This window comes from Telopea speciosissima, chromosome 8 (assembly GCF_018873765.1).
Source record: "Telopea speciosissima isolate NSW1024214 ecotype Mountain lineage chromosome 8, Tspe_v1, whole genome shotgun sequence".
NCBI lineage: Eukaryota > Viridiplantae > Streptophyta > Magnoliopsida > Proteales > Proteaceae > Telopea > Telopea speciosissima.
Genome location: NC_057923.1, coordinates 18786767 through 18811237, shown reverse-complemented (window position 1 = coordinate 18811237; position 24471 = coordinate 18786767). Strand labels below are relative to the sequence as shown.

The 24471-nt window shown below is 37.3% G+C and overlaps 3 protein-coding genes and 1 non-coding gene across 9 annotated transcripts; 3 read left to right on the top strand and 1 right to left on the bottom strand.

Annotated features, from left to right (window-relative positions):
- Positions 1–4730: 4730 nt before the first annotated feature.
- Positions 4731–9880, top strand: LOC122638309 (probable beta-1,4-xylosyltransferase IRX9H). Of its 4 annotated transcripts, none has more exons than XR_006329397.1 (6): positions 4731–4883; positions 5822–6764; positions 8384–8624; positions 8702–8911; positions 9139–9193; positions 9548–9880. XR_006329397.1 is itself a non-coding variant. In XM_043831209.1 (5 exons), exons 1-4 carry the CDS (start codon positions 4820–4822, stop codon positions 8870–8872), a joined length of 1419 nt encoding a protein of 472 aa, XP_043687144.1. In that variant the 5' UTR covers positions 4731–4819; the 3' UTR covers positions 8873–8911; positions 9548–9880. The 4 variants fall into 4 exon arrangements, 1 of the variants encoding a protein (XP_043687144.1); XR_006329399.1 differs by lacking the exon at positions 4731–4883 and adding an exon at positions 5238–5791 and having other exon boundaries at positions 5873–6764; XM_043831209.1 differs by lacking the exon at positions 9139–9193.
- Positions 9881–13730: 3850 nt separating this feature from the next.
- Positions 13731–13812, top strand: TRNAS-CGA. The gene has a single exon. It is a non-coding gene; the product is annotated as a tRNA-Ser (tRNA).
- Positions 13813–16085: 2273 nt separating this feature from the next.
- LOC122670558 (protein THYLAKOID ASSEMBLY 8, chloroplastic) lies at positions 16086–16987 on the top strand. Its single transcript, XM_043867491.1, has one exon. The coding sequence runs from the start codon at positions 16129–16131 to the stop codon at positions 16867–16869; it is 741 nt and encodes a 246-aa protein (XP_043723426.1). The 5' UTR covers positions 16086–16128; the 3' UTR covers positions 16870–16987.
- Positions 16988–19602: 2615 nt separating this feature from the next.
- On the bottom strand, positions 19603–24460 carry LOC122670322 (NADPH:adrenodoxin oxidoreductase, mitochondrial). Of its 3 annotated transcripts, none has more exons than XM_043867155.1 (13): positions 24355–24460; positions 24143–24247; positions 23815–23928; positions 23662–23715; positions 23332–23448; positions 22253–22362; positions 22086–22159; positions 21187–21248; positions 20884–21082; positions 20622–20685; positions 20444–20511; positions 20029–20171; positions 19603–19940 (listed from the first exon to the last, which is right to left on the bottom strand). In XM_043867155.1, exons 1-13 carry the CDS (start codon positions 24442–24444, stop codon positions 19710–19712), a joined length of 1431 nt encoding a protein of 476 aa, XP_043723090.1. In that variant the 5' UTR covers positions 24445–24460; the 3' UTR covers positions 19603–19709. The 3 variants fall into 3 exon arrangements, with proteins under 3 accessions (XP_043723090.1, XP_043723091.1, XP_043723092.1); XM_043867156.1 differs by having other exon boundaries at positions 23815–23942; positions 24355–24372; XM_043867157.1 differs by lacking the exon at positions 24355–24460 and having other exon boundaries at positions 23815–23951; positions 24143–24216.
- Positions 24461–24471: the final 11 nt, after the last annotated feature.

Genomic DNA, 24471 nt, shown 5'->3' with positions numbered 1-24471 from the left:
GACGTAAGTGAAAAATGTTAGAAGTTTCTTTATTGGTGGTCCAGTTGCCAATCTTATTAGCACACACACACACAATTTTATTCTGATTGGGTTCAATAAGGCAATCCATATATAAGATAATCTCCAAATATGGTTTAAGGTATATTTTGGGTATATTTAAGGATTTTTGTCAAAGATTGTTTTCCAATGATGGGTTAAGAGGCTTAAGGTTATAAATAAGATTGGTTTCTGCCCTATTAGCAACTACACAATTCAGAGGTTCCATCACTCTTGCAATCAAGGCTATGTAAGGCAAAAGTTTTGATTCCATCGATCTCTACTCGTTGATATTCATGGCATTCATCTTCATGGCTTTAGGTACACTTTGTAGTTAGTTTATTATATTCATTATGTTTCTTAATCCATTTCATGATCATGGGTATCACAACGAAAGAAAAAAAAAAGTTGTAGATGAAGTTGTATGTACAAAGGCATCGCATGCTTCCATTTTCTTAATATATTTAATGCAAAGTCTTTATCTTCAAGCTAATTAATAATATATTTCAAATCTATTTAATCTTGCATGGTTTCTTTCTTTCTTTTGGTGTTAACTTTTCTTACCCATATTACCTAATTCCTTATCCTCTCCAACCGAAAAGTTGACTCCATGTTTGTTTTACTAGCATTACTTTGGTTAATGTTGAGATTATAGATACTTTAGGCTGTGTTTGGTATGTATTCTTGAAATGCATTCTGGATTGATTTCACATTCTCAAATGATAAAAACAACTATTTTTATCATTTGAGAATACAAAATCAACCTAGAATGCATACCAAATACACCTTTAAATGAAAATAATTTTGTATCATTGGATGATGTATGGATGTTTTTTATTTTTTTTCTATCAGTCATTGGATATATAGAGGTGAAATTTTTGTCTTCCATTTATTTGACAAACCACAAAAGAAAGAGCAAAGCCGAGAAGACCACAAGGTTAACTACCTAATTAACCTTTGCTGTGAGTTGGACCACCTAATGTTTTGGATTTTGTGCTAACTGTTCCACCTGATGCTTTACAAATGAGAAAAAAAAATAAAAAAGATAGAAACAAAATCCAAGTATTGCTATTCAATTAGGTGGTTAGCAAGGTTCTTTCAACATTTTCTAAAAAGAAACCCATTTATCAGCTTCTGACCCGTTCAACCTTCAACATATATCACACAAATAAATAATATATATACAAGAACCATGCAAATAAGAAATTGACTAGTTCTTATTAATATGGTTTCCATACATGATGGCACATCCAATTTCCTTCTTGTCATGGCTTGTGTGGTCAACTTGTTCTTAAATGGATTGCATTTAAAACTTTTGAACAATTTTTTTTATCTCTTTTGTTTGTTTTATAGATTAAACAATCCCTCATATCCTCCAAATAACAAAAATCTTTGTTAAAGTCCCAAGGATAAGAACTTAGGTGAAGCTTTTCCATCCTCCCTTTGAATGCGAAATAGAGAGCTATCCTCATGATAACTTAGGTCCAAATGGTTCAAGCTTAGTGAATGTAATGGTTTAAAAAAGGGTGTACCTAGTGTATGAGGTTTTCACTATTGTAAGGTTTGGGAAGGAATATATCAGTATATGTACATAATTTTATCCCTATTTTTTATGGAGAGACTGTTTTCTTGTTTGAACCCGCAATCACCAGGATGTAATAGGGCAACCATTCTACCCATGAGACTCACATTCTCTTTCCTCATTTAATGCCCCTATTGGATGATTCGTCACCCACATTCTCTTTCCACAATGTACCCCATGAAACTGCATATTGGAGTTATACTTATAGGGAACCTCTTCCCTAAAAATATAGTCATTAATTTAAACATAGTGGGAATTTACCCATAATGTCATCACTATTAATTATATGTATCGTGGGTACATTGTGTGTTACTGTAACACGATAGAAGGAGTCTCCCTCTATTGTGGGTTGGTGTTTAGGTTCCTAATATGTTTAGGAGTAATTAGAGTTAGTCTTTGGGTTATTTACATTCTAATTTTTATTAATTCCTATTACAAATAAGAGTATGCTATTATACTCTCTTGATATAAATAAAGGCTTTTGGTGGGGGTGGGGGGGGGGGGGGGAGAAACTGCTAGATTATCGACTTTTGTCCTCCAGACAGTCCCCCTTTCTCTCCCATCTCTTCTCTTCTCTGTTTCTATTGCTTAGATTATGTTCCAGTCATCATTAGAAGAGATTGCTCCCTTCTTGTCAAGAAACCTTTTTTGTTTGTTAGGAAGCATTTAATTACGAATGCATAATTACACAACAGGGGTGATAAACGCCACAGTAGTCATGGGCCTCATGGCTGACAAGAGGCAGAAAAAACGGGGGAAAGTCACTTTTCAAACTTAGCAAACTGAAACATCTGAGTAGTTAAAGGAAAGGAAATCAACCAAGACCTATTAGTAGCGGCAAGGAAACTAAACTGCCTGTCACAAAATTTCCTCCTCAATAAGCATGAAGGATAGAGAAGCAGTTGAGTAACGAGATCAAAGTATCAAACAATCAGCCAAGTCAATAGGAGGCATACAGCAATCCCTCCAATTGGTACAAAATCCAATTTTTTTTTTTTTTTTTTTTTTTTTGGGGGGTAGAAAAAGTCCAAAATTTATGCCTCTTAGTTTATCATTTTAACAGAGAAATGATATGCACTCCACTAGGGATTTCTGATAAATAGAGATTTTTTAATGATTTATGGATTCATTTAGAAAAGGTTCTAGAATAGCTATGAATTATTTACAAGTATAATGGATAAGATTATTGATCTAAATATAATTTTAAAAACTCAACTGAAAATCAAATGTGCACGTTAACCATCATTAATTGTTAGGAAAACTAGGTCGTTTTCGTGAGCAATATTGAGTCCAATATATTTGAAGTTGACCCATTAGTCTGATCAATTACAATTAAACAATAGTTCATATTACAAAAAAGGGAAGCAGTATTCTGTCCCAGAGTGTGGCTTACATTGGTACTATCATGTTTTTATCTCTCTCCTCTTCAAAATAAGGGGGTAGAGGTGTTTTTTTACATGGGGAGGAGAGAGATAGAATTCTGGAAGTGTTGGCGTAAGCCACACTCCCTAACAGAGATCTTTTTCCCTAAAAAAAAATTCATTTCCTTTAATGTTTCATCTTTTTGTGTCAGAAGATCTGTAAGAATTTATATTAGAGAATGGTAGGTGAACCATCCTCTATGGGTGGAGGAAAATTTTACCTTCTATTAAAATCAAAGAAAAATGAATGAAGGTATAGCAGTTGAAAAGAATCCAAAGACAAACAAAAACAAAAGAAAAAAAATGAGAAAACCCCAACCTACGGCATTGCCATCAACAAGGGAATTTCACAACAACGAAAAAAAAAAAAAAAAAAAAAAAAAAAAACAATTGGAAAACTAGTATCTTGGGCGACCCATGACATAAAAGGATTGGTTTTCTGCTTATCTTTAATATTTTACATTTTTTTTTGAGAAACATCTAATATAAAATATGAAAGATACTATTTTGCATTGATCTTATTAGCAAATTTTCTTCTAACATAGTTTTAATCTAGAAATAAATAAAGCCTAAAAAAAAATCAATAATATCGAGAGAGGGAGTATCTCTTTCTTACCCTCACTTTGCCATATAGAAAAAAACAAAAAAGAAAAATATGTCATGTTTGAGTAATGAGAATATTGTTTCTAAATCAATTAATAGTAATTTGTTTAAGATTCGCATGTGATTCAATTTCATGTACGCACATGTACATTCATGAATTTAGCTCGTCTGCAGGGAGGTGTGTACTCAGGGTGCTGCCAGGGGATATCCAGCGATTGAGCTGTGTCGCACATATCTCAGCGCATGCTTAGGGATGTGTGCAGCACAGTCCAATGGCTAGCAGTGCCCTAGGCATTCCCTACTCCCTAGAGACGATCCTGACTCTACATTCACATTTTTATCTGAAATCTCTATTTTTTAAAAGACACAGTGCAACGATCGTATGAACAAAAACAAGTGGCACTGACCATAATGACATTAACCATCTTCATTATTATTCTTTCAATTACTATTTTTAAAAAAAAAATTATTTATGGTCAAGAGATCACTACTTGATTGTGTAGGCCTTAGATCAGCGTTGAAGTCAATGAGAGTGCATAGAAGGGGCATCGATATGAGTGAATTTTTCAATTTCATAATGAGCACAGTAAATTCATGCACTCCAATGTCTGACACAGAAACCATGCGACGAAACAACATTTTTTTGTTGGGTGACTTGGGTCAAGCCTTGTTTTGTGAATCTGTTTTTCTATTTAATCATTTTCTCACAATAATATGGGAAGACTATGACTGAAATCTTTCAATTATGAATAAAAAAAACCAAGAAGTTGAATGGTTCAGATTTCAGGTTGCCTTTTGGATCCAAATATCCTATTATGTATTACTCTACCATGACGAAGGAAAACTCTCTTTCTAAATTGTAATGGAGTGAAATTTTCTTACAATCCATAAAATACCCTCCGGCAAGTGTTTGGTGACAGTCATGTAAACCAGACAAAGTTTATAATAATTTTCTTTAATTTCTCGTTTTTTTGGACTGTTTCTGCTTCATAATAATGTCAAATCCACATTTCCCTTTCTCTTTAAAGTAGTTTTTTTTAAATTTTCTTCCAATCAGGAACCCTGCCCACCCCACTTTCAAGCTCACCTTTTTTTTTGAGTTTCAGTGGTTTCGTTGTTTATAGCCCAGAAATGGTAGGCGTTTTACCTGCTAATCCACAACCTCGAAGATTCTGTAATGGCTGACCGACGGATCGAGTACTGTCCATTCTTTAAAACGAAGACCCTTCATTTATTCCTCGGTAAGGTACTTTCCCACTTCATTTGAACTGGAAATTTAAAATTTTGTCCACCCAGGTCAAGATCTTGTTTGTCCGCAGAATCTCGTTTGTTCTTTGTCTGAACTTTTTTTTTTTTTCTCTCCTCTTACCGTGCCTTTATGGTGGCTATTGGGTTTGATTTGACTGTGTTGTGGGAATAGGATAATTGTGTTTTTAGTTTGGTCCCTGTTGCGTCAATTTTAAGCCTCTTTAAGCCTTTATTTCTTTTCTGTGGATTACGAAATCTGAGCAGAAAGCTAGTATTGAAAGAGAGTTAAATCCTCATCTGGGCTTGAAGTGTTTTTTTTTTTCCTCTTTTGGGTAAATATTGTCGTGTATAGATATAACAGAAAGGGTTGGTGCGTTTCCAAATGGTGGGTCGGATAAAGTTTCATTCAGTATTTGTGTTTTAATGGGGAAGAATGTTTTGTCTATGTGAGGAGAACACCTCCATTCTTTCTTTTTTTGTCCCTCTAAATGGACTACATACTGAGATTGGGATGTTACATTTTTGTGTCCAGACGTGTTAGTCGCGGTTCCATTTCATTGGGGTGTTTTAATGGTGCTGCAAACTTCCATAATTGGAAGTTGGAAACAGAGCTCCTGTCCATGGAAATGTTCGAGGTATTCATGAGAAGACACCGAATGCTAAGCGTTTAACTCATTGAAAAAATCATGGAAGGGACATTAATGAGGCTATGAATATCTTTGTAGTGTCAACCTATTGCAGATCTTGCCATAAACATGTTTTAATCTCTGCAAGTTTTAAGCACTGATTTCCCCTTCGGAACAAATTGGAGATATTTTTTCTAGCATTCAACTGGAAAGCAGAATTGGAGTTGACTTCAATTTGGATACTTTGCCTATAGCAGTGTTGTTTGATTTCTTTGGTAAGAAATTGCAACCTGGGTTCTAATATAGTATATTTTGGTTCCTTTTAATGGCTTCATTTAGAAGAAATTTGCCTCCAGTGCCACAAGTTGTAGCTATGCAGAATGGGGAAGTGCACTCAGTGGCTTCTCCCTTGTCCAAGTCGTCATCCTGTAATCCAGGCTACCTACCATTGGGAGGATCTTTATCCTCACAGTCTGTTTTAATGGATTCCTATTCAGTTATATATAGACTTCAAGCTGCTCTTCTTAGTATACTCCCTTGGAGATATCGGCCCTTAGAGAGGTCAAAATCAAAGGGGCAACTATGGCGGAGGGCTTTCGTCCATTTCTTTATTTGCTTTGTGGTTGGAATTTTCATTGGTTTGACCCCTATTATCTCAATGAATGTCTCAACAAATCTTGGGTCCAAGAACCAGGCCTTCTCCTTTGAGGTCATTGCTCCAAATGGAAATGCACGCCAATATGAAGGTACCTCAAACAAGGGACCTTATGTTGAGACTAAAAGAGTAAAGGACAACAATGCCAGTTTAGAGACTCAGGCAGTGAAAAAGGAGTTGCTGCTTGGAATTTCTGATGATAAACAGGATACCCAGTTACCACTTCAAGATTCAGATCTTATGTACAGGAAGCTTTTGATAATTGTGACACCTACTTATGCTCATCCATTGCAAGCCTATTACCTGAATCGTCTAGCTCAGACATTAAGACTGGTCCCTCCTCCTCTACTCTGGATTGTCGTGGAGATGTTCTCGCAATCTGCTGAGACAGCTGAAATCTTGAGGAAAACAGGTGTTATGTATAGACATCTTGTGTGCTGCAAGAACCTAACCAATGTAAGAGATAGACGTGTTCACCAAAGAAATTTGGCATTGTCTCACATTGAAAGACATCGTCTTGATGGAATCGTGAACTTTGCTGATGATGATAATGTGTATTCCATCAATCTTTTTGATGAAATGAGGGAAATCAGGTACTTATTATTCCTGGATCTACTTCTCTTACATGCCTTCAATTGTTTTTATTGATTTCTTTTTCTAGTGTTGTTTTGATGTTCTATTGCCAGTAAGTGATGTCAAGTCTGAAACATTTGGTAGTAGATTTGGAGAATACATTTTTATATGCTGGAACTGGGTTGATCCTTTACAATATTAATGGTGAATGGGTACATATGTACTTACATTTTGATATAGATACATACATATTGCTATAGGCTGGATGCGTACATATATACCAGTTAGATTGAGAATCTAATAACTTCTATCACAGTTAAAAAATCTGTTTTGAGTTTTTATTGGAAGATGGAATTCTGCTTTTTCATAGTTTTGGTCAACAAGACAATTGGTATCAGAACTCCCAGTATCTTAGGATCTGCTTGTTTATCTTTCAATGTTAGAAGGGTCCTCTATCTGAAAATTACTATGGCATCCTGCTATAGTTATGATAATTCTGCAAGCATATGGTTAGAGTTTCTTAACATAGATATGAACTATTGTTGTGAAACACAGATACTAGTAGTCAATCAGGGTTCTCTGAGAAATTAAATAATTACAAAATTTGTAAAATGTTCTTTTATTATTGTCTTGAAAATGTTAGATATATCATGGCAATAAAAAAACCACTGGTACAATTAGAAGGTAAAAGAGTAGGTTTTGGAACTTGTCATCACATATTCCTGTTTATGTAGGACACTACTTTGCACCTTATGCTTTTATAGTGTATGTGATCACGCATACATTTTTCCCCCTTTTAATTTAAATTATTATTGTAAGGAGGAGGTCTGTGTGAACGTAGTATTCTCCATACTTATTTCAGTAACATGACTTTATTTTTGTTTGGACAAAACAGAAGATTTATGGATTTTTTTACCATTAGTTGATGTTTCAGCTAGTGCTTCTTCTCTCCAAAACAAGAACAAAAGTATAAGTCATTTATCATGTGAATAGGGGGGAAATGCAGGATCCTTGAGCCAGATAAAGTGGTTCTGTCTTTTTGGAGGTTTTTTATGCCAAAAGTGTCTCATGTCAAGTGATAATAACCATCTGATATTTTCTGTCTTCTAGACCAACAGAATGTTCTTGGTCTGACCTTGGAGGTCTTTCACGCTAAAAATGTCTCAGCAGCTTGTGTGATCATAACCATGTGATCTATTGCACGGTTTTGAACCACCACAAAAGATCTGGGAATAATCTATTGGAACTAATCATCTCTCAAATGTAGTGAGTGAATCCCTGGATCTTTTCTATTCATGCCATATTTAGCTACTTACCCCCCTTCCCCTTTACATATATCTAATTCCTCTTCCTCATTTCTTTGGTCAAAATTATTATAAACATAACTGAAATTTCAAATATTGCATAATGAGGAATTTGCAACTGTCTGTTATGGTTATCTGGCGTCTGTATCTTTGCCATCTAATAATCATTTATCACTTGTAGCTAGGGTCCATAATACTAATCTGAGAGATTATCCCTTTTCTTTCTTTTCATTTCTCTATCTTCATAAATCTATTTCTTTTGTGAAGGCAAGCTCTCGCCTTCCGGATCTCAGTATCTTATTCGCATGACCACCACTTTTTGTTTTGAGTTGCAGGCGTTTTGGTACATGGCCGGTTGCCTTATTAACAGCAAGCAGAAGTAAAGCAGTACTAGAGGCCCCTGTCTGTAATGACAGCCAAGTTATTGGATGGCACACAAACAGAAGAAACAGGAGATTCCATTCTGAAATGTCAGGCTTTGCCTTCAATAGTACCATACTTTGGGACCCAAAGAGATGGCACCGGTCCACTCTTGAACCCATTAGGCAGCTTGACACAGTCAAGGAAGAAATCCAAGTTAGTCTGTTCTCTCTCATCAATGTTGATCTATAAGTAGGTGTTACTTGCATGCTTATTCAGGTTGATATTTGCAGGAGACTATGTTCATTGAACAAATTGTGGAGGATGAAAGCCAAATGGAAGGCTTAGGAAAGGACTGCTCCAGAATCATGGTTTGGCATCTTCATCTAGAATCATCCCATCCTTTCTATCCTCATGGGTGGATCATGAAGAAAAATCTAGACACAGTTGCACCGCTCATTTGAAGCTTGGCATGTTGCAATAAATCCTTTTGAAGAACCAAAGTAAGCCCATTGCAGTTTGAGATTTATTAAAAAGAGATCTTGCTGCTGTGCGGCATGAGCGGCTTCTAGCTGCTGTGCCCTTTTTGTGCTATGTAGAGGTCTTTTGTTATTTTGACAGTTGGCTAGATGGGGAATCCTCTAGACAGTCACATGACAAATTTGGCGGCCTATCTCAATTGTGTGGCCCCACCATGTATAAAGTTTCTTTTCTCTTTTTTCTTTTTCAATGGTTGTAGTCTTTCAGACAAAAATGGGGTTTTCAAAGCATTCTGCTGCCATATGGTAATGGTGGACTGGGCTGAAAATCATCCTCAGAATTAATGATGACATTGACAAAACACCAATTTTGGAACCGAACTTAAAATTCTGTGGCAGGAAAAAACCCTGCTGCTGGAAGCCTTTCTGGATGCTGCACAGCTATATCCTTGCCCCCTTATTCTATGTTTTCCACCTTGCAATTTCTATTTGAATAGCCAAATTGGTACTCTTCTCTAGTTGAAAAGATTTATTATGATTATGTTATGGTCAAATTCTCTACTAGGCTTCTTAAAACATTTATTCATTTTGGTTTTAGCTCTTTTATATGTAGTTATGTACATCTATATATGACTAAATGTCAAACCTTTTGTTCCGTAGGGAAGATTGGTTTCAAGATGTGGCTATTTTCTGTCAATACCTTCTCATCTCCAGTTGGACTCCAGCAGTCTTACAGCCTTACTAGCATTAATTTATGAGGGTTTCGGGTACCATTTGGCATGGAAAGCAAGTATTTTTTGTTCTAGTCTCTTTTTTAGATTCCTTTATTTATTTTTTTTTTGGGTAGCATTTTTCTCTTTCTTTCATAGGCTAAAAATCTTTGTACAGTTATTTGAGTTCTTGATCTTCCAAGCTTGTCCTTGGTTGCTCTCCTCCAAAAGGGATATTGAAGTTGAAAACTATCATCCCAGCTAGGAGGTGCAAGTCTTCAGGTATTTTATTTCTTTCTCCCTCTCTCTCTCTCTCTCTCCCCCTGTTTGCTTCTGCTAAAGATGCCATGATCTGGAGGAAGGAAGAGATTTTCCCAAATCCAAAAGAATTTGCATTTTCACTGCTAAGCAATTACTAATGTGTAATACCAAATTTCTCTTCATTTGGTTAGCAATAAGCACCTTGTTCTGCCTAGCAACATTGATATTGGTGCTTGTATTTCTTCTTAAACTCCACTTGAGCAAGGGTGGAGGCCGAAGGCCATTCTTTTAAAGGTTTGGTCCTGAGCACTTTTGTCATTGGTCGTCTTTGGAAGTCCTCTGTTGAAGACATTAGCTGGTTTTCTACTTTAGTTCTGTACCTCATTCGTTTTTTGGAAATTGGTTCTTTAATTTTTGATGAAACAAATAGTTTCTTTAATTTGGAAAGTTGGTTAATGGTGAAATTCTAAAACTTAACGGATCAGGAAATCCAAAATTTTCTGAATTCTTACCATGAGAGTAGGTAATATATATATATGGGAAAAAGAACTCTGTTCGGGAATGTGGGGGAGCGTAGGGGTCACATGCGCGTGACAACCAATGAGAGCATGGGCTGTGGTATTTGTGGGAGCAGGATTTCTGCCTTTCATGGGGGGGGGGGGGTAGGGCATTCATTCCTCCCCCACAGAAAACATTTTTCCATATATACATATGTACACTAGCATTTTTGTGTCCATCTCTCTCCAAAAATAAAATGACTATTTTGCCTTCCCATGTATGATATTGCTTTATTGCATATCATTGATGCGTTCTCATGAGGGTTGGGCACACCACAAGCTTTCTTGGAGCTAGCAGGTATGCCCAATGGAGTGGATTGGAAGGGGAGGGCAAGGAGTCATTTCCATAGGGGGTGGGAGTGCCCAATTTTTATGTATTGACACTCCTCAATTAAGGTGTCAAATAATTTGTAACCTTACTTTTTTGTTTTGGAGTGAGATAATTTTTCTCTAGTGAGGGTAATAGTGTCATTTTATATGCGTATTAAAACAAATTGCATATGATGTCACTTTCAACCTATTTTGGAAACCATTTTATACATCTATCTTAAAGACCACCTGAGAATAAGAAAACGGGCAATTAAAATAAGGTGTCCAGTTGTAAATACATTTTTGCCAAAAAAAAAAAAAAAGGAGGTTCTAAATACACCTATAAAGGTGTCATTCAAAGACTAGATATGGCCATTTGATGTAATATAGGTTCTTTTTCCCATATTTATTTATGAGATTTTGAGTGAGCTCATGAAGGGCTTGGGGGCAAGGTTTAACAACTTCTCTTAAACCAAAGACAAATTCACAAGAGGTACTACCCATTTCGCTTGTGACTACTCTTGTGATAGTTCAGTTTGATACTCCCAATATGCGGATTCTAAAGGGGTGAGTTTGGAGTTGATCCTAACCTATGATATTTTTACACAAAATGGTTTTCCTCAAGACTTGAACCTGGGCATTTGCCGTAACCATCCAAACCTTTTACCATTGCTCTTAGCTATGATCCCTTTAATAGCTTAGTCAGCCCTCAAGCTTTCCACCCTCCCCCCCCCCCCCCTTTTAAAAAAACGAGTTTGATTGAGACTTTAAGTTGATATGAGCTATTTATTTGAAATGTGACCAACATGTTGAGACATTGCATTTTTTAGATATGGTTCTGGTAGTTACTAATTTGTATTTGTGGGGCAAGGTCTTTTGGAGGCTATTTTGAAAAGCGTTGACAATTTGATTGTGGAGAGTGATAATCAAGAGTTGATATCGTGTCTCCGGTCTGAGTCCTTCAATCTTAGATTCATTCTTTATTTTATTGTATTTGACATTAGATACCTGATTAGTTGCTTTGAGTCCTGTATTTTTCAGTTTATTTCAAGAACTGCTAATGCTGTAGCAAATGTTCTTGTAAGGAGGGTTTTGTCCGTAGCCAGAAAGACACCATGGCCTATTCTCGATTCTTTTTTATTTGAGCATTTCCAGTCAAATCTCAGGAGTGTATCTCGTTTTTTTGAATAAATTTATTCTTTAACAAAAAAAATATAAAAGGCTAGCATCAAAGAAGTGGAAAGTAGTTGCCAAGTTAGCATCAAGACCAAGTTCATACTTGGAATAGAAGCTGCATGAAGTGTTGAGAAGTCAAATTGAAGACAACTTTACCTAAGTAAGACCAAAGTGGAATATGCCTCAAAGCTTCAATGACAAAGAAAATCATCAAAAAGATTTCTACCTAGCCGTATTAAAGACATAGGGATTAGTTTATTATTTGTATCATTGTAATTAATTTGTTGTAGACCCATAGGACTTGGTCAAATAAGTCCCCAAACATGACTTATTGCTTTAACCTCACGTGGGAGACTTTGCTTATGACAATAGGGAAACGATTTGGTCTTAAATTGGTATATAAGAGACTAGGCATGATGACGAAAACAATGTTGAGGTCAAATTGGCCAAGTTTTAAGGCCTCTGACCCAAAATAGGGCAACTGGCTTGAAGCCGGTCGGGCTAAGTTTCCTGAGAAGGCTTAAAATAGGTTGCGAAGGTGGACAAAGTGTAGACAAAGTGCAAACGAAGTCCGGGCGGTATTATGGTCCACCGACCATTGTCTTTCTACTGTCCATCCTCTATAACAACAAATCCAACAGTCATATTCTATAATGGATGGTCTAAGGTGGTCGACCGATCAGTGAGGTAATCGAAACAACTTTATACAAAATAGAGGCATAAGAGATTTTTTTTGGAAACATTTTTTTTCCATTCCATCTCTATTTAAGAGAGATTTAAGGAAGTTCCACAGAGACCCTTTGAGTTTTATTAGTACATCTACTCTTGGGTTTTAAAAGGCTTTGAGAATCATTTTAGTTGTACTTTCATTTGCATATTCTAACTATCAGACGTTTTGCTTTCATTTGTATATCTTACCTTGAGAGACTTTGTAACTTGACTGGAAACACTCAAAGACTTAAAGAGAGAGTTGGTGTTGGAAGATAGTGATCTCCACAAAGTGTAATTATTTCAATGATTATTGGGGATTTTATCCACCATTAGGATTGATTTTTAGTGAGCCCGGCAAAATTACAAGATTAGTTGTGAGAGCCTTGAAAACATTAGGGTTTGGTAGTGAGCCCGATAAAGAAATATTGGGTCTGTTGTGAGTCTTGGAACAATGTTGTAAATGTTTGATTTGCACTATTTCAAGACTAATCATTTAGTGGAATTCCAAGAGTGAGGAGGCGAGGAGCCCTTGAGAGTGGATGTAGGTCAAAAGGACCGGACCACTATATATCGGGTGTCTTCTTTGTGTTGATTTTTTTTATAATGTATTTGTGTGATTGCTTTTGTTTGCATTTTTCTTTTGCAACCTCAAATCAAGTGGATAAAGTTTTTAATTAATCATTGTAGGGCAAAAGAACACTGGCTGGTCATGTAGCGCTTGCACCAGTGTGAGGATTAATGATAAAGTGTGCACGAGCATTTACCTAAATGAGATTTTTTAGTTCATTAAGGGTTGAGTGGTAATTTTGTATGGTCTTATGTTTAGACATAGAAACCATGAGACTGATTAACGTTCTTTTTCCCATCATTTTATCTGTATCACTCAATCCACCCCTTCTTGAATTGTCATACCAATCCAACACAATTTAGAAGCTACCCCTTAGAGGTGTTAAAAAAACCCGGTCAACCCGAGCCCGCCCCTCTAATTTGTTAAAAAGTGTGACCCCCATTACTTTAATCCATTCTATGATCAACAATGAAGCCCTTATGAATATTTACTGCTGATATTTTAGTTTTATTTTTTATTTTTTTAATTTGTCACCTCCTATTACATGCATAGTCGATATGTCCGAGTGGTTAAGGAGACAGACTCGAAATCTGTTGGGCTTTGCCTGCGCAGGTTCGAATCCTGCTGTCGACGGTTTTGATTTTTTCATTTTCATTTTGGTTTTGGTCATCAGCCATTGGCCTTAATCTGAATCTAATGGGGGCCAAGTCAGTTCTTTCATCTTCATTGTTTTCTCTTTTGTAACTTTTCCTTCCTCACGCCATTCCAAGGACATATCCTTCTCTTTGCTTGTTTAAAGAGAAAACTAATGAAAGATTCTGTTAGACTTGAAAGGAAATAAATATGGGATACTTCATTCTTTGTCAATTAAATCCAAATCAGGTTTTCATTGTCTCTTTGATTAATCCTTGCTCTTTATTATTGTGTTTCCATGTTACCCCATTTGGATCTTCTTCTTCTAGCCTTTATTCATGGAAGCTTAATCTTTTGTGTCCTTCTGGTTACTATCTTCTTCATCTTTATTTGTCTCTTACTTTCCATCTCTGTTACACTCTTCTCAATCCTTCTGATCGATGCATACGATGTACTCTGTTTGGCTTCTTCTTCATTTGTGATCTTGAGGGATAATTTTGAATTGGGTTTTTCATTGTTAATTTACAGGTCAATGAGTTTGGCTGTTAATACTACTTTGGCTCTCATTCCTTCATTCCAACTCGCAGTCTCAAAGCTTAAAGAATACTGAATCATCTTCTCAGAGAAATAGTGAGCAATGGATGATCAATTTTTGGATCTGTGTACGTTCAGAGCTGTTCTGAGGTGCTCTCTCAACTCAGTATTCAATGGATGAAGAAGATTCTAATAAAGATTTGCCTGTAGGGATTTTGTTTTAGTTTAATGGGAGTTAATCATTACTAATGAGCCAGCTTCTGATGCAGTGTTGCAAGTTGCAACTAACTCGGCCGCTGGAGCCGATTCACTGAGTTCACAAGCACCCAATTTGCTGCGTTACTTTAGGAAATGAGTAGGGCATTAGGATTACAATCCTCTGCAATCCCTTCATCTTGCGGTGTATTGTAGTTCGGGTCTGAGAGTTCGAAATGTGGAAGATGCTTCATCCAATGGTGCGAATTCGATTGACCCAGTATTTGTTCCTTTTTTCTTGAGCTCAGCACCATTGGATGCATATTCCATGTCTCGAGCTCTCAGATCCGAAGGCAAGGCACCGCAAGATTAAGAGCATGCAGAGGATTTTTTTTCTAGGGTGTTATTGTCACTTCAGCCGTCACTCTTCCTTATTCCTTACTAGGGTTTTAAGAATCGATATTGGATAAGAGATCCGCCTCGGATCCAAATCGTCCAGGATCAGCCAAGATGTGACAGATCTACCCTTAGCTTCCATTCAAGAATTCGGTTTTTTACCATTTTACCCTTCATTTGTATCAATCCATTGATACCTGATCACCCCAAAATCAGGAACGGCCTTGACCAATACTGATCCAATCCGGGTGATCGCCCCCATGGTTCGTAAATCTTAGATCAGATCAGTCAAAATTATTCGGATCAATTCGGTATTGCCCTAGACCAATCCTGAATAACGATCGATCATGCTCGGTATTAGTGGATCGTTCCCTGGATTGATCAACTCAGTTAGATCGCCTGAATCTTGGGATGGGATCAATCGATATTGGTCATTACGACTCAAAAATGGTTCATAATCTTGAGAATGGATTCGTCCAGATTAGTTGATTCACTCGGATCAGAATAGTATTGGCCGTGATTTTGCAATTTTCTTTTAATTTACATAATTTTTAATATTTTTTTACTAATAGTAGTCAATACGGAACCGATCAAACAAAATCCAAATTTTGGTCATTTTTTGCTGATTGTGACTGATCCGGATCGGATAGGTATCAACCGTGATTTTGCGATTTACTTTTAATTTTCATAATTTTTTAATATATTTTTTTTTTGACTAAAACTAGTCGAAACGGAACCAATAAACCAAAATCCAAATTTTGATAATTTTTTACTGATTTTGACTGATCCGGATCAGCATCGGCCTTGATCAATCCTAAGATGGACCCCGGTATTACGAATAATGATCGCCCTCAACAGATACTGATCCGATCCTAATGATTCTTCTGATCTGACACCGATTTTGCGATTCTGTTCTGGGTGGAATCGAAGGTTATAAAATGTGGAATCAGACAGTGACGAAATCGATTGGAATTGACCTTCAAGAACCCTAGAATCGATCCACATATCCAAAAACAGGGAAATTTCTAGGGGTTTGAGTGTGAATCGGCTGTCGGTCGAAATAAGGATCGGTCACGGCCGATTCAACGATCCGATTCCCGATTTTAAAACCATACTTGAATCTCAAATCTATGGATAAACCTGAAAGCCCTATCTCCATAAAAGTATGAGTCAGAGTCTCTTTCTTCGTTAATGTATATGAGAGTCATGGCTTCATCTCTCCGCTTAAATCACTCCTGCTTCTCTCCCTCTTATTCATCTCCAACACCTAAACCTCACAGAAACTGCGTCGCAATAATACGATGCGGCCCAAGGGACAACCGAGGACCGCTGCATCGCGGCAGAATTCTGAGCATAGAAGCAATTCAAGCCGTTCAAGCACTGAAACGAGCCGAAAGAGTAAACGAGACACAGATCGACGAATTCGTCTCCAAAACCCTATCCCGACTCATCAAACAAGACCTCCTTGCGTCCCTGAAAGAGCTCCTCAGGCAAGATCGGTGTCATCTCGCCCTTAAGGTCTTTGAAGCCGCAAGGTCTGAGCTCTGGTACAAGACCGATTGCTCTCTGTACGCAGACATGGTGACGGCATTGGCAAGGACAGGGATGATAGAGGAGATTGACCGTCTGATATCTGTGGATCTGGAAAGGGACGGGTTGGGCGCCAGTGAAGAACGAGGGCTTTCTCGGCTCGTCAAGGCATTGATTGCTGCGGAGAGGACAGAATCGGTGGTTAGGGTTTATGGGTTGATGAAGAGATGTGGGTGGGTATCTGCATCTGCATCTGCTTCTGCTTCTGCAACTGATGAGTATGTGGTTAAGATATTGAGCAGAGGGTTGAGGAGATTGGGGGAGGAGCGAGTTGCTGATGAGGTTGAAATGGAACTTATGAGTTCTGTCCCAAAAGGCAAATTGGATGAACTGAGGGCTTGAAATAGATGCTTCTACCCCATTGTTAGGGTAAGGTTGATTTAGATGAGGCTTGTTTGGTTGTGTACCTGTTTTACTTTTATTGTTTATAGTTTTAGAAAATTCCCAGAACAAATAAGAAAATTGTTTATGATACCAACTTAAAGATTATAGTAAATAGTTTTTTCCCTATAATACGTTCAAGTAAAAAATAAAGAGAAATGTTAACGTTACACTAGGGTTTTGGTAATCGGTATCCGTATCGGCTGGCTCGTATCGGGCTGGATCGAACTGTTTTACTCCTAAATAAAAATGAAAATTGTTGATTGTATTTACATTTTTACCCTTGATTTTTTCCGTGGATCAATATCATACTGGTCAGGAATCGGTATCAGGTTCTCCCTATATTGATACAAATCGGCCGACACGACCAAATTCGATACCGATTCTTTGAATCCTGGCTTTGTCTATTATAACTTCCTATCATCATTTTGTGATTTTGAATTCTTTAAAGTTTTTGAGGTAGTACAATTTGGTTTGGGGTAATACAATTTTCAAAATTCTATTCCTTGACAACTGTTTGGAGTGGAGCAGACCCTTTGCAAGTGCATTTTGCAACTTTTAGCAAGTTTCTAAGGGAAGGAAGCTTATAGATGGGAAAATGTGGATGAAATCGGTCTAATGGTTTGTCCAACCATAAGACATTACGTGGTTCGACCTAATAAAAATAATAGAAATATAAATGTTCACATCAAAGTAACAGACTTAAAATCATAGTTATATGTTAATTTTCAGGACTTAATTCAATCAAATATCCTCTCGTTTATTGACATGCATCTTTATTTTTTTCCAACTATCCATGTATGACTATGCACTTTCTTGTAGTCTCTCGTGTTTTTTTTTTTCAGAATTTTATTTTGCCATTTGACTAACCCTATCTAGGTTGTAACTCGACGCATACGCTAAAAGACCTTTGAGGTCTATCTGGTGACAAATTTTGATCATCAGGACATGCCACTTGAGAACTTACCCAGCACGCTCAGTTGTTGGATGTTCATTGGGCACTCATTGAGTGCACTCCTCATTGGAGAGGATTCAGATCCTGAAATCGGTCTAATGGTTTATTCAACCATAAGACATTATGTGGTTCGACCTAATATTTGTTATGTGAGATCAACTAGGGTTCAAATTTTGTGTAAAAGTAGTTCTCACATTACAATTGATCATATTGTAATATCGAGTTTTCCTCCACCCATCTCTTCATTACCTTTTTTTGTTTAGACCTCAGTTTCCCCTAACTTGTTTTGTTTGAATCCATATAGTCGACCCCATTAAGTTGGGATACTGCTGAGTTTTATGTTGTTGTTGCTTTTTTGTTTACTATTTGGTTAGGCTATTTTTGCTCATGTTAGAAGTCATATTTGAAGAGTTTACATATATTAATTAATGCAACCAACAAATAAGGCCCACAAATTTGATGAATAAAAGTTGGCTTTTTTCCCCTACGTTGTATGTGATTCAGAATAGCTTTAGTGAGATGCTAAGGCAAGTCGGTGGGATTCCAATCTAGGTCCAAGCTTGGTCCATACTAATCATCTTTTCTTTATTAATCTTTCCATCGAGACCAAGTACCAAAACAATTCTTGCATCTTCTAGTTAATGACTGTTGCTAGTTAGGGAATATCAGATTCATGAGGCTCCCACCACTGCGGGATCTGAAGAGGTTCATAATGTATGCAGCCTTACCCCTGCTTTCGCAGAGAGGCTGTTTCTAGACTCTGTTGCTCTTGATTATAACTCCATCAATGATCCGGTTCTGATCTGTGCATGAAACCCAGTTCTTCTTCAAAGTTTCTTGAATTCCTTGAAACTCTGTTTTTAATCATTGGACGTCAAATTTGATTTCACATTAAGCTTTCGATTCTGTTCTGAAATACCCTGCGATGTCAAAATCTCTTCCTTAAACTTATCTTAGAATCTTGTTTCGACCCTCATTTCACTAGACTCAGTTTTTCTGTACTTGCTCATACTACTGTCTATTTATCAGTTCAGACCATTAGTGTTGAATCAAATTTCTTTTAAAATTTCATTTCTAAACCTGTCACTGCGATTGTAGTTCTTTTTCAGATATCTAGAACTTAATCAATTAAGGCCTCTAGAAACCAATCAACTACTTGTGGCACCTCCTCTTCATTTCATTAAATCACACAAGTGGTTCAATTATCTTTATAATTTTTGTCTGTATTATATGTTCTCTTGATCAAATTTAAGTGCATCTAAAGACTCTTTGAAGAACCTATGTATAGCCGCTGGATTGTTGCAGAGGCCTGATGGAAAGACAAGCCCATAACACCTCACAGTCAAACAGAGCAATAATATGATGAAACTCCTGCACGTTTCAAAAACTGACTTTGACCCAGTGCATTTCTAATGCAGTCTGGACAGCTTCATATTGGAAATGATATCTTAGATCTCTTTATTGAAATTTCTTGTTATTACATTGGTTGAGAAAAATTCTGCAACTTCTATGTTACTGACAATTGGGGAAAGAAAGTAAAAGACTAAAGGTTTATTCATTGTTTCTTTTACAGGTATTGTTATTACTGTCTTCAAACACGATGTGCCGCTGCTCCATCATTTCGATGTTCTCAATGTAACGAGCCAGTGATGGCCATTCACAGGCACGATGGCAAGGCTCCCAAAAATTGAACACATTTCAGGAAACTGGGAAAAGAAAAAGAAAAAAGCATAAGCATAGTGGAAATTGTCAACACACTGTTGTATTCCTCTTTTGTGTTGAAAAACTCAATGATGCATAAAATTGGCAATCATAGAAACTCATTCTTTTCATCAGTGGTTTTAGTTTACGCGTTGGCAACTTTCAGCAACTCCTCCCAAGAAGTAATTTTTTCTCTTGGTTTGTTTCTCAAACTTCCAATGGTTTTCTCGTTCAAGTCGATCTTCTCCCAACCACTGAGAGGCACAAACTTGACATTTCGACTGTCCAATAACTGGGCTAGTCCTTCTCTGCCAGATTTCGGCGAGCTTGAAGGTGTCAATACTCCCTTTTCTAGGTCTTCAAGGATGCTAGCAACCTGCCACACCAGGTGCATCAGCCATACCAGTTAGATTCATGACTGTATTTTGGTTGAAACATGTAATATTGTAAAATAACATGCTTACAGTTTCTTCAGCACAGTAGAGGTTTGTGGCAACGATCCCAGTAGGCCCTCTTTTCAACCAACCAACCACGTATAAACCCTGCTCAAATCTAAGGTCTGCTGAATTATTGCTTAGAACTCGGCCACTCTGATTTGGAACAATACCTAAATGAAAGCGAAGGTCAGGAGATATTAGTTACATAGAAGTACTTTGAAGAATAGACTGGATGGAGATTTCTTGTTATTTTCTGGCAGACTATTGTCAAAAGGGTTTTTTGCAGCTGAATCCATGGACGGGTAAGCTTTTGATAAGTCATGGAAGATTGCTTTTGCCTACCATTTTTGTAGGCTTTAAAGGGGGAAAAAACTGAGCCCAAGATTTACAAAAAAATTATCAAAAAATGGAATAGCAATGATCAATGAGGCTTCCAATTTACCTCTGTGATGATCAAAAGGCAACCCATCAACTGGCACTGATTTGTAACCGATACTTTTCAACACCAACCTGCATATAGAAAGCATGCCACACACCATGTTGTACAAAGGTTAGGAGGATCAATCAACTGGATCTTGAATAGACAATGAGTGAACATCCATGGCTTGAGGTGGAATTACCCGCATTCTATGTCTTCAAACTGTCCAGTGCCCACTGCAGACTGTTTTCCAGTGCTACCATTTTCTACAATTAAACTGAAATCTACTCAGTACCTAATTTATGAAGTTCTACAGCAATGACAAACTCTGGGTAGGGGTTTTGTTTGGGGGGGGGGGGGGCAATGGCACCATAAGCACCTTAAAATTAACTAATCAAAACTCAGAAGCTAGCGATCCATTTGAAAACCTATTTACAATAGCAACATCCATTGACACAACAAACCTTGTAGAATTGTCTTCTCAAAGCGCACACCAGTAACTTTTCCATTACTGTTATCTGAATGTAAAAACCTGTCTGGTCTCCTAAAGAAAATAAAATGGAGTTCCCGCTGACACGGATGAGGATGGGAAGGTTGAGTGGCAGCTGCTTTAGAGAGTAATTCATAGACCCGCCTCTGGATTCGATTATTCTTCATTTCTTCCTTCAAAATCAGGAATGACATCAGCAAAGAGGAGGATTGCACAATCAAACAAATAATTTTGAGAGAAGACACATTAATTGTATATACAAACAGTGAAGATATACCTCATCAACTGGCGATTTAAGTAGATCGGCTTCTTGAATGTGAATATACAAATCTCGAATACCTGACATGAAGCAAGAAACTTTGTAAGTAACACAAATTCTAATCGAATGACTCATGATAACATCAGTCTTGAGGTTCAAAACTGACATAGGATCATGATGTCAGACAAGGCATACAACAACGAGACCATAAACATCGACATAAATTATGGGCCACAACTGCATCATTTGAAAAAATAGTAAGATTATAAGCATCTTAAGCATGTAATAGTAAAACCATCAAAATAAGGTACTTCATCTTTGCAAATAGGGAAAAAAAATGCTGCCTGGTTGAGTGGAGCTTGCACCCAAACACAAGAATCCACAAAATTACTGCCCTCACCCCCCCCCCCCCGGTGAAATAAAAAATCCCATCCATGAAGATGCCCCTGCATGCGCTCTCATTGGCCCTCACGCTGCTGCAGAGGCCACGTAACAAGGCAGAGATTCTTGCCTTAAACTAACTAATAACAACTTTCTCAAATGAGGTTCAAATCTCAAAGGTTGGAAATACAACTGAATGGGGAACTACTTTCTCAATCAAAATTGCATCAGTGTATTAATTTTTTTTAAAATTTATTTCAGAACCATTATCAACAGTTGTCACGACATCTAGGCAACCCTAGGCGTTGGAGGATGGGGGAAAAACAAGGCACCTAGGTGGTGCCTAAGTGACCAAAGCATCCCTCCAACAAAGGGCATGTGGACGCCTTGGCAAAACCTTAACAACCATGTCATTATCTATTACATAGACTCTCAAACTAAATTCCCAGGCCCACACCAAGAAATGCCTTCCATGAGAAAGATGGTACAAAGAATAATCAAGTGGCATCACCTGATTATAGGAAGTAGGGACTCACCAAGAATTTCACGTAGTTCTTTTGCAGTACAAGCTGCCTGTACTGGTCCACGTCTTCCAACCAAGTACACTTTCCTGTGATCACACCATTAAATAGGAAAGATTGAAGATTAAAACAGATCCTATGCTCTGACTTCCTTGCTGCTACTAAATTTTAGGATAACAAACCTAATAGAGCTCTCCTCCAAAGAGGCTAAAGCATGGTTGGCAATATCAGTTGTCGCCAGTTCTGATGTAGGTCGCAAAAGGATACGGGTAGCATCAAGAGCTACATTACCCTGAAAGTGAATAAACTCATCTGTAAATGCATAGTCCTTCCAAAACTGGCTTAGCACTTGTTTCCAAACTTCAACATTTTATCAATAGCAGATCTTTGGAGGACACAAGTGAGTTGGGGGAAATGATTTGTAACAATATCTAGAATAACAATGCTTCATAAACCAGAAATCAAACCACTGGCTGAGTTAAGTATACAAAATATAAGTCCGGATGATGTTATGTGTTGTGGAAAAGCAAAAGTCAGGGAGATAAAATATAATACATAACCATATAGGTTGCCTATCAGACCTTTTTTCCCCTTCTCTTCTTCCCCCTTTTTTTTTGGAGGGGGGTGCAGCCATAACAGAAAGTGAATAGAGCAACATGATATGAATCTCCTGACATTTATATAGAAAACACCACCGCATTATCTAACACACCATTGCTTATTTGTACCACTATGATAAGAAGAAGTTCCCTGCTAGTAGGCAAAGAAATACTTAAATCTTCAAGTAATGTCCAAGCTTAATCAAAGAAAAGTTCTGTATGTTTGACACCCACCTTTGCAATTTGAGATGGAATAATTCAAAACATGTACCTCATAAAATGGTGGAAATTGCTTTAGTAGTCAAACTGGCCAAAAATGAAACAATACCCATGCTGCAAAGGTTCTTAGACTACTTCCATTAGAGAAAACTTAATTCCTATTGTGTGGTGCTTGAAATCATAGTCATATGAAATATGAATTTTTTCAGCAGTGCCAAAGTAATTTACCATTCTTTCTGAATCATTAAAACATAATCTCCCTTTGCTCACAAGCTCTTCTACTGTTTGAAAGCCAGATCCTCGAAATAATACAACTATGTCTTTAACTATTATTTTCTAGTTCAAATAATTTCATTTATGCTACATTCTGATGTCATGAGATTAAGTGAAAATAGTTGTGACTTTGCGAGTTTGCATCATTCCAATGTAGAGAAAAAAGATACCTGACCAAGGATGATTGCTGTATCAGTACTCTTCAAATCAGGGGCCAGATTGCTATAGTCAGGGTGCCCATTGTACCACCAAACAAATTCTCTAGCCGAGTATATTCTAGATAGATCCTATAAAATAAAATACAAAGTAAAAGGATAAACAACAGAAGACAAAACTAGAGTAGCAACATCCAACTCACCGCTTAAAAAATTGCAACCCATTAATTCTGCACCTGGCCCCTTTTAGTGAGCCGTTAGAAATAAAAATATGCAGCAGATGAGGCCAGAGCAGATTACGCATAATATGATAAAAGAACGAATATTGTAAAAAAAGGAACTTACTTCTCCTGGAACACCAAGAACTCTGTCACTTTCAGCACCATAGGCAAGCACCACCTGCTCATGCACATCCAATGTCAGCAAGGCAAAAAATGCCATGTTTCTGATAAGATAATGATAATTTCCCAAATGACACATCTAGGATTGGTACCTTACCACATGATACATCTCACGGAGCTCGGAAAGTGAGACAGAACTACCAAGTGAAACATTTCCAAAGAATGAGCACCGCTCGTTCAATGCAACCCGAGAAAACTGATTGACGACAATCTGTTGCAAGTTTTCTGGTAAAACTAAAGTTCAATTAAGAGGATTGCACACTCAATTGTAAACTGTAAGGTGCACTTATCAAAAAAAAAAAAAAAAACTGTAAGGTGCAAAGCCATTGTAACATCAAACCACTACATTCGGTTTTACCTAGAGTGAAAAGGGCATTTCTAACTTGTACAATTATTATTATTGTTTTCCAAGTGGAATTCCTCACCTTTGTTTCGGGATGGTCAGGTGCTACTCCGGAGCGAACTAATCCGAAAGGCGTTGGTAATCGATCAATAATATCAACCTCTGCCCCTTGATGCCCCTTCAACATCTGGTAATACAATAGCACAGACCAGTAAAATGACTTAGAATTAACAAGCAAGAATCGGAAAAAAAAAAGAAAAAGAAAAAATGAATAAAACAAGACTAGAATCCTACTTTTTCAGCAGTATAGAAACCAGCAGGTCCACTTCCCACTATACAGACGCGGAGTGGATTGGAAGAGAGAGAAGAAAAACCCCTCCACATGCATCTCTTTGCATGAAAATCGAACCA